At 51.8% G+C, this 13,735-nt stretch overlaps 1 protein-coding gene across 4 annotated transcripts in view; it reads left to right on the top strand.

Annotated features, from left to right (window-relative positions):
* Positions 1–12,346, top strand: part of TMEM161A (transmembrane protein 161A) — a 16,054-nt gene extending 3,708 nt beyond the window's left edge. For 2 of the 4 annotated variants that reach the window (XM_027853301.1, XM_027853305.1), the window contains 7 exons: positions 1,016–1,408; positions 1,804–1,864; positions 4,181–4,324; positions 4,483–4,599; positions 5,049–5,223; positions 11,247–11,343; positions 11,426–12,346. In XM_027853301.1, coding sequence (XP_027709102.1) covers positions 1,016–1,408; positions 1,804–1,864; positions 4,181–4,324; positions 4,483–4,599; positions 5,049–5,223; positions 11,247–11,343; positions 11,426–11,676 — 1,238 coding nt within the window. In that variant the 3' untranslated portion in view covers positions 11,677–12,346. Of the gene's footprint in view, positions 1–1,015; positions 1,409–1,803; positions 1,865–4,180; positions 4,325–4,482; positions 4,600–5,048; positions 5,224–11,182; positions 11,344–11,425 lie in introns of all 4 variants that reach the window. The other 2 variants (XM_027853303.1, XM_027853304.1) reach the window with 2 other exon arrangements.
* Positions 12,347–13,735: the final 1,389 nt, after the last annotated feature.

Genomic DNA, 13,735 nt, shown 5'->3' with positions numbered 1-13,735 from the left:
ACACAGGATGTCAGAGCTGGGAGAGCCCTTAGAACCCAGGATGTCAGCTGGGAGGGCCCTTAGAACACAGAATGTCAGAGCTGGGAGGGCGCCTAGAACACAGAATGTCAGGGCTGGAAGGGCCCCTAGAATACAGAATGTCAGAGCTGGAAGGGCCTTTAGAATACAGAATGTCAGAGGTGGGAGGGCCCTTAGAACCCAGAATGTCAGAGCTGGGAGAGCCCTTAGGGCACAGAATGTCAGAGCTGGGAGGGCCTTTAGAATACAGAATGTCAGAGCTGGGAGGGCCCCTAGAATACAGAATGTCAGAGCTGGAAGGGCATTTAGAATACAGAATGTCAGAGGTGGGAGGACCCTTAGAACCCAGGATGTCACAGCTGGAAGGGCCCTTAGAACCCAAGATGTCAGAGCTGGGAGGGCCCTTAGAACACAGAATGTCAGAGCTGGGAGAGCCCCTAGAATACAGAATGTCAGAGCTGGAAAGGCCTTTAGAACACAGAATGTCAGAGGTGGGAGGGCCCTTAGAACACAGGATGTCAGAGCTGGGAGGGCCCTTAGAACACAGGATATCAGAGCTGGGAGGGCCCTTAGAACACAGGATGTCAGAGCTGGGAGGGCCCTTAGAACCCAAGATGTCAGAGCTGGGAGGGCCCTTAGAACCCAAGATGTCAGAGGTGGGAGGGCCCTTAGAACACAGGATGTCAGAGCTGGGAGGGCCCTTAGAAGCCAGGATGTCAGAGCTGGGAGGGCCCTTAGAAGCCAGGATGTCAGAGCTGGGAGGGCCCTTAGAACAGAGGATGTCAGAGCTGGGAGAGCCCTTAGAACCCAAGATGTCAGAGCTGGGAGGGCCCTTAGAACCCAAGAGGTCAGAGCTGGGAGGGCCCTTAGAACACAGAATGTCAGAGCTGGGAGGGCCTTTAGAATACAGAATGAGGCCATCTAGTCCAAATTCTTTAATTTATAGAGGAGGAGACCGAAAGGTCAGAGAGGCCATGACTTTGGCCTGATCACACAGGTGTAAACAGTAGAAGCTGTGCCCAGGTCCTGACTGCTGTCAGGGCTTTTCCTCCGGCTTCTCAAGGGGAGTGCACTGATACCTCCCTGAGGGCCAGGTGGAGTGGAAAGGAGGATCCCAGCTTGGAGGTGGTCCCCCATCTCTCTACCAGCGCCCCCCAGCTCCAGGCCTGCTCCCCCTGTCCCCTCGCCCCACTGTCCATCAGGCTGCCTGAGCACATCCTTAGCTGTGGGGGCTCCAGCAAGGTGTTTCTGACGGTGATGAGGCTGTACTTCTCCTCGGAGGAGGGCGGGGAGCGTTCTGTCTGCCTCGCTTTCGCCTTCATCTTCCTACTGCTGGCCATGCTGGTGCTGGTGGTCCGAGAAGACATCCTGGAGTTCGGCCTGGAGCCAGGTCTGTGGGGACCATGGGACTGGGGCCCTGGGGAAGGGGGTGGGGGTCGAGACAGACCATCCACAAACCTGAAGGTGACTCTCCCACCAAAGGTTCCCGCTGCCTTTACCTCGGCTTTAGTTTGGGTCCCATGAGCCTGGGATTGGTGGTGAGCTGCACCACTGGATGGGCATGTGCTCCATGAAGGTCCTGTGTGTAAGAGTGCAGAGATCTATGTGGACTGGGGCAACCAGGGGAGGCTTCAAAGAGGAGGTGGGCCTCAAAGGACAAGCTTCAGAAGGGTAGAGAGGAGGGGCCCTCTGGAGATATGGGGATGGCGGGGCCCCTGTCCTCTCACTCAGGCCAACCCCTCCAGCTGGGGTCGCTGATGTTGGTTCTCTTCTGTACCATGGCAGGCCTGGCCAGCATCACCCAAAATTTAGAGCCTCTGCTGAAGAACCGTGGCTGCGATTGGTGGTAAGTGCATGGGCAGGAACAGGGGGAGGGTGGAGGAAGGGGGACTGTGGGCTGGATTAGGGGAACTTCGTACATAAGGATTTTCTGACTTCCCTGTGACCTGGTGCAAGGCCCAGGGAGCTAGCGTCCTAGAATGCCAGAGCTGGGAGAGGCTGACTTAATTCAATAAGCGTTAATTAATGAGTGAAGGAAAAAACATTTGTTAGGGTAAGTGCTAGGCATGTAAATAGAAAAATAAACTAAGCAGTGCCAGGGTAGGGGCAGGGCAGATGACAGGGTCCAGTGGACTTGAAAGAATAGACTTGGGACTTCTACCTCTCATCCATGGTATGAGGTAGGTTCTGGGCTCCCCCACTGTAGGAGGGATGGAAGAGGTGTGGCAAAGGGGGCAGGAACTCCTGGTCCTAGGTGGGTTCTGAGACAGCCTGAGGCTCACTGTCTAGGCTAGGAGGAGAAGGCTTGGTAATACTGATGGTGTTTTAAGGGATGCACACCGAGTGCCTTATGTATGCTTTACATGCTCACTGGATCCGCCAAACACAGCTGATTCTAATGGACAGTGTTACATGCTAAATGCTTAGCACAATGCTTGGCACATAGGAGGCACTTAAAAATGTTTATCGACTGACTGACTGACCTCAGTACACTCAAGAGCTATGAACACAGTGCTTTGTGAGGTCTGATGGGGAACATTGTTATCAGCTGGGGAAGATCAAGGAAGGCTTCCTGGAGCTATCATTTAGAGAATGGTTTGCAATTCCATAAGCAAAGAATAGGAGGGAAGGCATCGCTGGCATAGGAAACAGTGTGGGTCAAGGAATGGAGGTGGGAGCTTTCAGAAGGAAAGAGAGGTTTACAGTTTGGCCGGGGGAGTAAAATGAGGTAAGACTAGAAAGGAAAAGTGGCACCAGGCCTTGAATGCTAGGCAGAGAAGTTTGAACTCATCTCGAGGTGATCTGGAACCGCTGAAGATAATTTAAGCAAAGGAACGGCATGACCGGATCTGGGCCTGAGAAAGATGATTCTGCCAGCACAATGAAGAATGGATGGGGGGGAGGACGGGCTCAGGACAGACCCTGGGGCAAACCCCCCCTTCCCCATTAAAGGGTCACGGAGAGGACGAGGAGCAGCTCGGAGAGCCTGGTGTCTGAAGCCAGCAGTGGAGAGCATCTGTGGCAGGGGGTGGTGGTCAGGAGCATCAGAAGATGAGGAAAAAGGAGGCTGGAGGGGGAAAGGCCACTGAGTTGGGGGCTGCAAGGTCTTTGGTAACCTTGGAGAGAGGAATATGATGGTCAGGGCAGATGCTGAATTTCAACCAGTGAGGAAGTGGAGGGACTGGGGGGGTATAAATGCCTTTTAGTGGCAAAGGTGGGGGGGTAGGTGGGGTGGGGGTGGGGGTGAGGAGGTCTGGTTGGCCTAAAAGACTCAAGGAAGGCTTCTTCTAGGTTGGTGGAGACCTGACTGGGTTTGTAGTCAAGGGAGAGACTGAGGATGCACAAGAGGGAGGAGATGATGGTTAGGGCGAGAGCCTGGAGGCGGGTAGAGGATCAAGGGCGAAGGTAGAGGGATTAAATGAAAGACATGGGATGTCTTCTGTGGCCACAGGGAAGGAGAAGAGAGAAGTAGTGACGGTGAGAAACTTTGAGGAATGTAATAGAGGGAAGGTCCTTAGAACCCAGAATATCAGAGTTAGGAGGACCTTAGAACACAGGATGTCAGAACTGGGAGGGTTCTTAGAAGAGAGACTGTCAGAGCTGGGAGGGCCCTTAGAACACAGAATGTCAGAGCTGGGAGGGCCCTTAGAACAGAGAATGTCAGAGCTGGGAGGGTCCTTAGAACACAGGATGTCAGAGCTGGGAGGGCCCTTAGAACATGGCATGTCAGAGCTGGGAGGGCCCTTAGAACACAGGATGTCAGAGCTGGGAGGGCCCTTAGAACACAGGATGTCAGAGCTAAAAGGTATCTTGGAAATCTCTTAGTCCTCCCTACTTTTTTTTCTTTTAGGCAATTGGGGTTAAGTGACTTGCTCAGGGTCACACAGCTAGTAAGTGTCAAGTGTTTGGTCTGAGGCCGGATTTGAACTCAGGTCCTCCTGACTTCAAGGCCGATGCTCTATCCACTGTGCCACCCGGCTGCCCCCCTCCCTACTTTTAAGGATGGGGAAATTGAGGCCTGCAGACTCGAAGTGACAGTCACAGTCAGTGGCTGGCAGAGTGAGGCCTCAAACTTGGGTCTCGTGGCTTCTAGGCAGGGCTCTTTCCCCTCCCCCATTCTGGCCTTGGCCTTTGCTGACTGCACAATGTATTTTTCCTGCAGGATCCCCCTGATCAAGCTGACCTTCCGCCTGGTCCTGGTGGCTGTGTGCTCTGTCCTGGGGGCCTGCCTCACGTTTCCAGGCCTGCGCCTGGCTCAGACCCACCTGGATGCTCTGCACCTGGCAGCCGATCAACCCCTGCTCCAGTTATGTGGCTTGGGGGAGGATGGGGCTTTGCAGGGTCTGGGGGAGCATGGGAAAAGAGGCTCCAGAAGTGCAGGAGGGCAGCCCCCTCCCCCTCACTTCCTTGGGGCCAGAGAGGTTCACTCTTGCTTACTCTTCCTGCCTCTCCTTGGAACTGCAGGCTCGTCCTCCACACCAGTTTCCTGGCTCCTGTGCTGATTTTGTGTCTGTGGATCAAACCCATTGCCCGGGACTTCCTCCTGCAAGCCCCCATGGGAAAGACAGCCCCTGTCCAGCTGTGTGTATCTTGGGCCGGGATGGTGGGCAGTAGCGGGGCTGCAGGGCTAACGGCAGGGAGGGCTGGCGATGTCTCCCCAGGGGCCGTGGGGCACAACTAGCAAACATCCGTTAAGCACCTAGTGCATGCTCAGGTGCCAAGGACTGGAGGGGCAGAGACCCAGGGGTGAGGCTGGGCCCTGCCGCCCATTGCTTGGGCGTCTTGGACACGTCGCTTACCTTCTCCAGGTTTCAGTTTCCCTGTCCTGTTTTGTGTAACAGGAGCAGGTGTCCTGAGAGCTGAGCCTGCTCCGTGACCCTCTCCTGAGAGGAGGCAGGCGGGGGAGGCTTTGTCCTGTTGAGGATGGGGCAGAGTGGGCATCTTAGGAGCCTGTGTGTCCGAGGCGCCTGTGGAGAGGCTGGCTCCGGGCGCCTCCCTGATCCACCCCTTTCTCTCCCTGCTTCTTACAGACTGTCGGACTCTGCCTTTGACTCCGTGCGCCTGTGGCTGGTGCTGGCCTTGTGCCTGGTGAGGCTGGCTGTAACCAGGCCCCACCTGCAGGCCTACCTGTGCCTGGCCCAGCGCTGGGTGGAACAGATGAGGAAGGAGGCTGGGCGCATCAGTGCACTGGAGATCCAGCGCAGGGTAGGGGCCCTGGCACGGCCAGGCGGGGCATTGTAGTCCATGGCCTAGACTCAGACGGGGCCTGAGAGGTCATTGAGGCCTGCCCTCTCCTTTTACAGAAGAGGAGACTGAGGCCTGGAGAGGCTGTGACTTGCCCAAGGACATGCAGGTAGTCCATGACACAGCTGGGAGGGATGGGCTTCCTCCACAGGGTGGGCAGATTCTACTCTTACCTTAGGCCCCTCTTTAAGCCATAGTATCTCCTGTCTGTTGAGTGTGGTTTAGAACAATAATAACAGACATTTATACAGGTAGTTAGGGGTCTCAGGGGATAGAAAATTGGACTTGATGTCAGGAAGGTCTGAGTTCAAATGCTGTCTCAATAGCTGTGTGATCCTGGACAAGTTACTTGACCTCCATCTGCCTCAGTTTCTTCGTCTGTAAAATTGGGACAATCCAATGGTTGATGAGAGGACGAAGTGATGGAATTATTGTACAGCACTTTGCAAACTTGAATGCTTTAATGTAGCATTGGAAAGTCTGCCGAATACATTACACATGTTATCTGATCTGATCCTCCTGAGAGCCCCAGGAGGGAGGTTTTTATTATTATCATCCCCACTTTACAGATGAGTCACGTAGCTGGTCTTTGTCTGAGACAGGAATGGAACCCAGGTCTTTTTTTTTTTTTTTAAGGCAGTTGGGGTTAAGTGACTTGCCCAGGGTCACACAGCTAGTAAGTGTCAAGTACTTGGTCTGAGGCCAGATTTGAACTCAGTTCCTCCTGACTCCAAGGCCGGCACTCTATCCACTTCGTCACCTAGCTGCTCTGAACCCAGGTCTTTCTGACTCCAAGTCTGTCCACTACATCTGACTTTAGGCGAATTCCCTTTGCTTGGTTGAAAATATGAAATGATGAGCAAATGATTAGAATGTGTGGTTCAGACTCAGCGAATACCATTCAGCGGAGGATTTGGATTTGGGCAATGATGGAGAGCTTGGTAAGGAGGCTGGGAGAATGAGGGTGAGGAGACGTGGGTGTTCCTAGTCTGTAGTGAGGAGTCCTGCCTCCTTAGAGCGGAGGAGGGTCCTGGGGCCAGGCACTGGAGGGTCTTAAAGGCCAAGCTGAGGAATTTGGGCTTTCTTCTTTGAGTCCAGGGGAGCCATAGCAGATGTGTGAGCAGGGGAGGGAGAAGGTGGGGACGGAGCTGGGCTTTGGGAAGATGACGCTGGCAACGTGGGAAGAGTGTGGAAGTGGGGAGGCTGTTTAGGAGTCAGCAGTAGTTCAGGTGAGAGGCCAGGGATGGAGTTGGATCCATGGAGATGGAGAAGAGTTGGCAGATGCAAAGTCATGGTGTGGTGTGGCAATCACTCTCATTTCCATAACACTTCAATGATTTGCAGAGGATTTTCCTTCCTTTCCAATCACGATCCTCTCATTGGCCATTTCATCCCTAAGTCCCGTTTGTTTTGTGCTCTGGAACCCCTCGCCATTTGGTGCCTTCATCTCCTGCCAAATCTCAGCTCTGGATTCCTCCCACTGGCTGCCTCCTTCTCTCCTCATATGCTGCTGAGCAGAATGTTGCAGAACTTTGCTGACTGGTGCGTTATCAGTTCACGTCCCCAACTGCAGCTGGGCCCTCCCTACAGCAGGACTGTCCTTTGATTCCTCCCTAAATGATTCCCCATCTCACTCTGTTCCTCCCTCAAGCTTCTCATGCCTCCTCCTCCTGCCCTCTCACCTGAGGACCCTGTCTCTTAATTGAGAAGACTGAGGCCGTTCTAAGAGCTTCCTTTTCTCCCATTCTTTTCATCTCATCATCCCCCGTTCTTGTCTCCTTTCCCCCAGGTTGTCAGAGAAGTGGCCCTTCCCCTGGCCTAGCCAGCCCCACTCTGGTGCCATTCCCTCCTGTCTTTCTTAGCAGATTACATCCTAAATCATCCCCTCCCCCTTTTCCTAATTTTCTACCTCTCTTTATCATTGGTTCCTTTTCTCCAGCCTTTAGAGATGCCCAAGTCTCCCCTGTCCCCAACGACCTTTGCTGGTTGCTCCCTTCCCTGGAGCTCTTGTCCTGTATCTCCTCCCTTTCTCACTTGTCTAGACTTGCTTTCTGGAAAAAAAAAAAAAAGGTCCTATTTGCTATCTTCATTTACTCCCACTTATTCCATCCCTTCTTTATTTATCTGTATTTAACCTTATCTTACTCTATATCCCTTCTTTATCATTCACCTAAAATTGCTCTCTCCAAAGTTACCAATCTAGCTATCTTCCTTCCTTCCTTCCTTTTTTCTCTTTTCTTTTTCTCTCTTCTCCTTCTCTCCTTCTCTTTCTCTTTCCTTCTTCTCTCTTCCTTTCTCTGCCTCTCCCTCCCTCCCTCCCTTCCTTCCCTCCTTCCCTTCCTCCCTTCCTGTCTCCATTCTTAGGCTAGAAGTACAGTTGACCTCTCCAGTCTTTGGTCCCACTGCTGACTGGCACTAAGACTTTGACCTGCTCTGTTTCCATCCTGGGCTGCTTCACCCTTCCGGCCTCCTCCTCCCAAAAGCTCTCCGCATTGGCATAGACTTAGTGTGGACACTGATGGCAGCTTAGAGCTCCTGAGTGCGAGTGGTCCATCAGCCTCAGTCTCACCCAATACCAGGGATCACAGGCGTGCGCCACCATGAGGAGCCCAGTTATCTCTTCATTGCCAAATCTTGTGGTCTTTCTTCAGTCCTCCTGCTTCTCAGACTGTCTGCCGCAGGTGGCATGGTTGAGCACCCTCCCCTCCTGGATTCTCTCTCGTCCCTGGTTTTTCACATTATTCTTCTCCACCGGGCCACTCCTCCGTCTTCTTTATTGGCTCGTCAGGCCTATCCCACCCCCTAACTGTGAGTGTTCCCCCAGATTCTGTCCTTGGCCCTTCTCTTCTCTCTCTTAGTAATCTCATCAGCTCCGATGGCTTTAGTTACCACCTCCATGCCGATAACCCTCAGCTTCCGTCTCTCTCCTCGCCTACAGTCCTGCATCTCTGATAGCCTAGTGGACATTTCCACCTGGATGGTCCAGAGATGTCTCAAGCTGCCCCCTTCGTGGGCCCCCAATTCCGCCCCTCCTCCCAGCTTTCCTGTCCCTCTCCAAGGTTCCACTAGCACCTGCCAACCCCACTAAACCATAACCTCATCACTGTCCTTGACCCCTTGCTCTCACTCTCCATAGCCAGGTGTTTCTTGATCTTTCTATCTCCACAGGATCTCCTGCACCCCTGCCCCTCTCCTCTTCTCTCACACACCTCCACTATAGTGCAGACCCTCCTCGTCTCCCACCCGGATCATCGCAGCAGCTTCCTACTTGGTCTTTCTGCCTCAGATTTCTCCCCACACTCGTCTCACTCCCTGCTGCTGCCAAAGGGATTCCTGAAGTGCAGACCTGAGCATGGGACGGCTCTGCTTAGCCAACACCAGTGGCTTCCTATTGGCCCTGGGATAAAATGTCCATCCCCTTGTTTAGCTTTGAAAGCCCTTCACAACATGGTACCACCCTCTCCAGTTTCTGGGCATAACTTACCCTCCTGCACTCAGTAACCCAGCCAGGCTGGCCTCCTCTCTCCCTCACCCACAGTGCTCACTCTCTCATCTCTGTGCCCTTGCACTGGCCGTCTTCCATGCCTGGAATGCCTTCCCCTCTCACCTGGGTCATGGAATCTCTCTCTTCCTCACGAGAGCCACTTTCTTCAGCATGGCTTTCCTTCTCCCCTGCCCCTACCCACCCACCCAGACGATCTTGCATTGAACCACTCTATACTTTATCAAACTCTTTTTATATTTGTTCTAGAGACATTTTTGTCTGGACTGGCTGTCTCCCCCATTAGAAGGTCAGCTCCTCAGGAGAGAAATTAGTTCATTCATTTTACTCCATTTACCCCAGTCCTCAGTACAAGGCCGGACATATAGAGTACACTCTCTGCAAACTCCCCAAAGATCTTTCCATGGGCCCTTTGATCCCATTCCCTCATGGGGAATATCCCAGATGATTGATTTCCCTGTGAAATAGGATTATCTGCACTTTGTGGAGGAGGAAACAGTGAAAAGGGCTGAAATGACATTCATGGTCACACACCTAGGAATCCGTTGATCAGGCAAACATCATTAAGCCCCTACTATGTGTCAGGTGCTGGGCTGGGTGCTGGCACTACTAAGATTCAAAACAAAAAGCCCCTGCATTCTAGGGGCGTAGACACCATTCCATTGGGAGATCCTGTGCACATATATATGTATGTGTATACATACACACACACTCATATATGTCTGTCTTAGATGCCATTCCATTAGGGGAGACTATATCCGTGTGTGGATATGTATGTATACACACACACACACACACACACACACGTATATATATATTTATATATATATGTATATACACACACATACACATATATACAAGTACCCACATATACACACATACATATATACACACACACACACATACACACATACAGCCAAAGTCTAACCTGCCTCTGGGAGTGTAGTGGATTTGAGTGTGGGGTCCTAAGGAGACTTATTATCCCTTTGGGGCAACATTCTTTCTTTTAGGTATTCATCTTTAGCCAACTAAACTTCTCCTGGTTTCTCCATACATTTATATATCAGATTCTATTTCATCATGGGAGCCTACTTACACATGTATATGTACACACATACCACACATATACACATGGGCATATATATGCATGTCTGTTAGATTCCATTCTGTTGAGGAGCCTACATAGATGTGTGTGTATACACATACACACATTTATATACATATACACATACAGATACATATACATATATGTCAGATTCCATTCCATTGAGGAGCCTGCACAGATGTGTGTATACACACACACATACACACACATTTATACATACACAGGCACATACCCTGTATGTCTATCAGATTCTGTTTCATTAGGGGAGTCTACATACATATATTTATATAGGTACACACACAGACATGTATGAATTAGATTCCGTTAGGGGAGCCTAGGTACATATATGTAGACATACACATATACATATGTATGTATACACAGTGCATATATTTGTGTACACACATGTACATAATACATTCTATACATATACAGGTATATGTATATAGGCTTTCCTAATGGGATAGGGGTAGGTATTCATATGCTGATATTTTATACATAAATAGTATAATTACATAACATACATAAATAGTGTATATATACTTACCCATCTGTATACATGTATTCTACACACACACACACACACACACACACACACACACACCCCCACCACAAAGTGATTCTCAGAGGCATTAGAGGAGACCTCAGGCTGAGCTTGGAAAGAAGTGAGGGTTTCTGCGGGGCTGGGCAGGAGATCGTGCTCTCCAGGCACAGGGGATGGACAGATGCCCGTGCAGAGGTGGGAGGTGGAAGCCACGGAGGGGAGACAGTAAGAGGCCGGGTGGGGAGGGCAGTGAGACTGGGAGGCTGGATCCAGGCTCTGAAGAGCTGTATGTGCCAGGGGAGTTGGTCTTTGGCCTTCAAGGTAACAGGGAGCGGGGAGAAGCCTGGTCCAGTTGTGCCTTGGTAGCTCTGTGGAGGGGGGACCGAGCTGGGAAGGGACATCCATTTAGTGAGGGTGGGATTCCGGTCTAGGACTTAGGAGTCTGGTTCATTTCCCCAGTTTTGGGACCCAGAGGCAGCTTGGTGCATCATAAAGGTGTATTTGGAATCAGAAACAGGTTCAAATCCTGGCTCCAACACTAACTGGCTTTGGGACCTTGGGCAAGTCATTGAACCTCTGTCCCTCAATTTCTCCATCTATGAAATGGGGATGATGCTCCAGAAATGCATTCCGTATCTCATGGGGTTGCTGTGTATCAAACACTATAGAAATGGGAGCTGTCATTATTATTATTATTATTATTATTACTGATGGGTCTTTCCCAGCATCCCTGGAGTATAGATTAGGCCTCCTGCTCTCCCCTTTATAGGTGAGCCCTAGAAGCCTCGTGAGCAGCAGTGGCAGCCCCTTGCTTTCTTCTTCCCACTCTCCAGATCACACGGATTTACTGCTACGTCGCGGTGGTGAGCTTGCAGTACCTGGCCCCCATCATCCTCACCCTTCACCTTACGCTGTTACTGAAGACTCTAGGTATGGGTTGGGCTGGGGGGGGATCCAGAGCTGGACCACCTCCCAGCTCTTTCCCCTCACTGTCTTCTGCCCATCTCCACAGGTGGCTATTCCTGGGGCCTGGGGTCTACCAGCCATCCCCTCAGGCCAGTCCCACCGCCGGCCCTGGCTGCCACCCCTGGAGAAGATGAGGTGCAGGCCACAGTGGCCCAGATCCTGGGTGCCCTGGGGGGTCTCTTCGCCCCTGCTTTCTATCGGGGCCTCTTCGCCTTCTTCACCTGGTGGACAGCTGCATGCCAGCTGCTTACCAGTCTCTTTGGCCTCTACTTCCACCAGCGCCTGGCATCTTCCTAGCCCACCTTGGGGGGGACTAGGGTTATGTGACTGTGTGCATAGGGGAGGTATAGCCTTCTTCTTCAGGTCTGTCAGGCCAGAGCGTGGCCTGGAATGGTGCCAGGGCATATAGGGAGGCTTGGCTCTTCTGTACTGAGCAGGGCTGGGGGGAAGGGCTGCCACCATCTCTGCTCAGGACTCCTCCCCTTCTCATCCACCAGTTTCACCCATAGTGCCTGAGACCATGGCCCCCCAGGCTGGGAGCCTCTGTCCTGGCTCTGACCTTGCCTCTCCCTCCGACTTTGACCTCTGCTGTCTCCTGGAAGCTGGGCTGGTCCCTGGGACCTTTGACAAGGATGGTGAGAAAAGGGGTCCCATCGAATCAGCCTTTCCAGGAGACGGACTGATAGGACAGGATGGGAGAAAACCCCCATTTCTGGCTCCGCTCTGATCCCTCTTTCTCAGAAATGGAGGGTTAGAGAGAGAGAGAGAGAGAGAGAGAGAGAGAGAAAAGAGCCTCATGGGCACGTGGAAGGTGGCTGAAGTATTCTCCTACATCGGCTGAGTTTGCTTCTTATTTTAATTCAGGATCTTTTATTGCATCCTGGAACCCTTAATCTATGCACCCTTTTCTCAGAATAAGGTTTTTAAATGCATAAAATAAAATATCTAAGATTACAAAGGAAATCAATTATTTTGAAATACAATTATCAGAATTTTTTTTTTAAAGTTCATGAACCCTTGATTATGGGCCCCTGTTTTACTTGAATAAAGGAGGATAATGGTTGACATGTAGAAGGCTGTCAAATCCATCATTCCTTGGGTCAGGAGCTTAGCCAGGGTCTGCCCTGCCTCTGGGAGTGTAGTGGGTCTGTGTCTTTGGGTCTTTTTGTCTCTCTGGGGCAACTTTCTTTCTTCCAGGTGGTCATCTTTAGCCTGCTAACCTTCTCCCGGTGTCTCCAACCGGAGGCATTTGGAACCTAAGAATTTAGAACCAGAAGCTGGAATTTAAGGGAGGATTTTTTCGGGGGGCAGGGTCTTCCTGAGACACACCTTCCCTTTGCCTGGCTCAAGCCCTTTAGGGACGAATTCCACTCATCATACCTTGTGAGTGGATGGGGTCAGAAAGGCGAGAAATGGGGGAGGGTTTATCCTAAGCTTCCTCCTACCTGCTCCTTTCTGTGCCTCTCATTGGGGAAACCCCCATTTGATATACCTGTTTGGTGGTTGCAGCCTCAGGCTAGGTCTCAGCTCCTTCCCAGCCCTCACTGCCCTAAGAGCTCTGCATCCTTACCTGGGGACCTTTGCCTCTCTTGGTAACAGGCCTGAGGAACAGGGATGTTTTTTCTAGGGGCCTTCTAGAACCAAAGGCCCTCTCTAGTGGGCATGAGTCCTTTTGTCGGCTGTCGCCCTGGAGCAGGAAGAAATGTTTGCTTCCCACTCATTCCTCCCGAAGCTCAGAGTACCCCGTGCTCCCTAGTTCTGTGGGACTGCACGGAACCTTGGAGATCACCTAGTAAGTACTCCATTTAACAGAAGAGGAAACAGGCCCACAGAGGGCAAAGCGAAGGGCCAGGACTCAGTGCTGGTCTTTTTGACTCCCCACGGAGGAAGGGCTAAAGGTTGACGAACTGGGTTCAGAGCTCAGACATCATCAGTGCCTACTGGAGCATCCCTGGCGACCTGGAGAGTGGGTTGATGGAGAGGGACCTGGAGACAAGGCCGAATGGGGATCAGAAGGTGAAGCTGTGCTTAGCTGGGGGAGAAGGGAGCATAAGGGGTGGTCCAAGGGGCAGAGGGTCATTCTTGGCCCCAGAGAGCAGAATTAAGAACAATGGGTAGAAAATGCACCACGGCCAATTTGCCTCGATGGAAAGCCAATCTTCCTCAGTATACTAACTGGAGCTATAACGAGTGGAATACACTGCCTCATGAGGTAGTGAGTTCCCTGTCGCCGGATGACTGCTTGTCAGAGATGGTGTAAAGGAGCATCCCTTTTGGGGATGGGTCAGACCAGATGCCCTCTAAGGTCCCTTCCCTCCACCTCCCTGGGAAGCGGCAGGCCTGATGGCTTCTTTAT

This window comes from Vombatus ursinus, unplaced genomic scaffold (genome assembly GCF_900497805.2).
Source record: "Vombatus ursinus unplaced genomic scaffold, bare-nosed wombat genome assembly UNPS02009918.1, whole genome shotgun sequence".
Lineage (NCBI taxonomy): Eukaryota > Metazoa > Chordata > Mammalia > Diprotodontia > Vombatidae > Vombatus > Vombatus ursinus.
The sequence above is the reverse complement of the archived record's forward strand: the minus strand, read 5'-3'. Positions and strand labels throughout refer to the sequence as shown.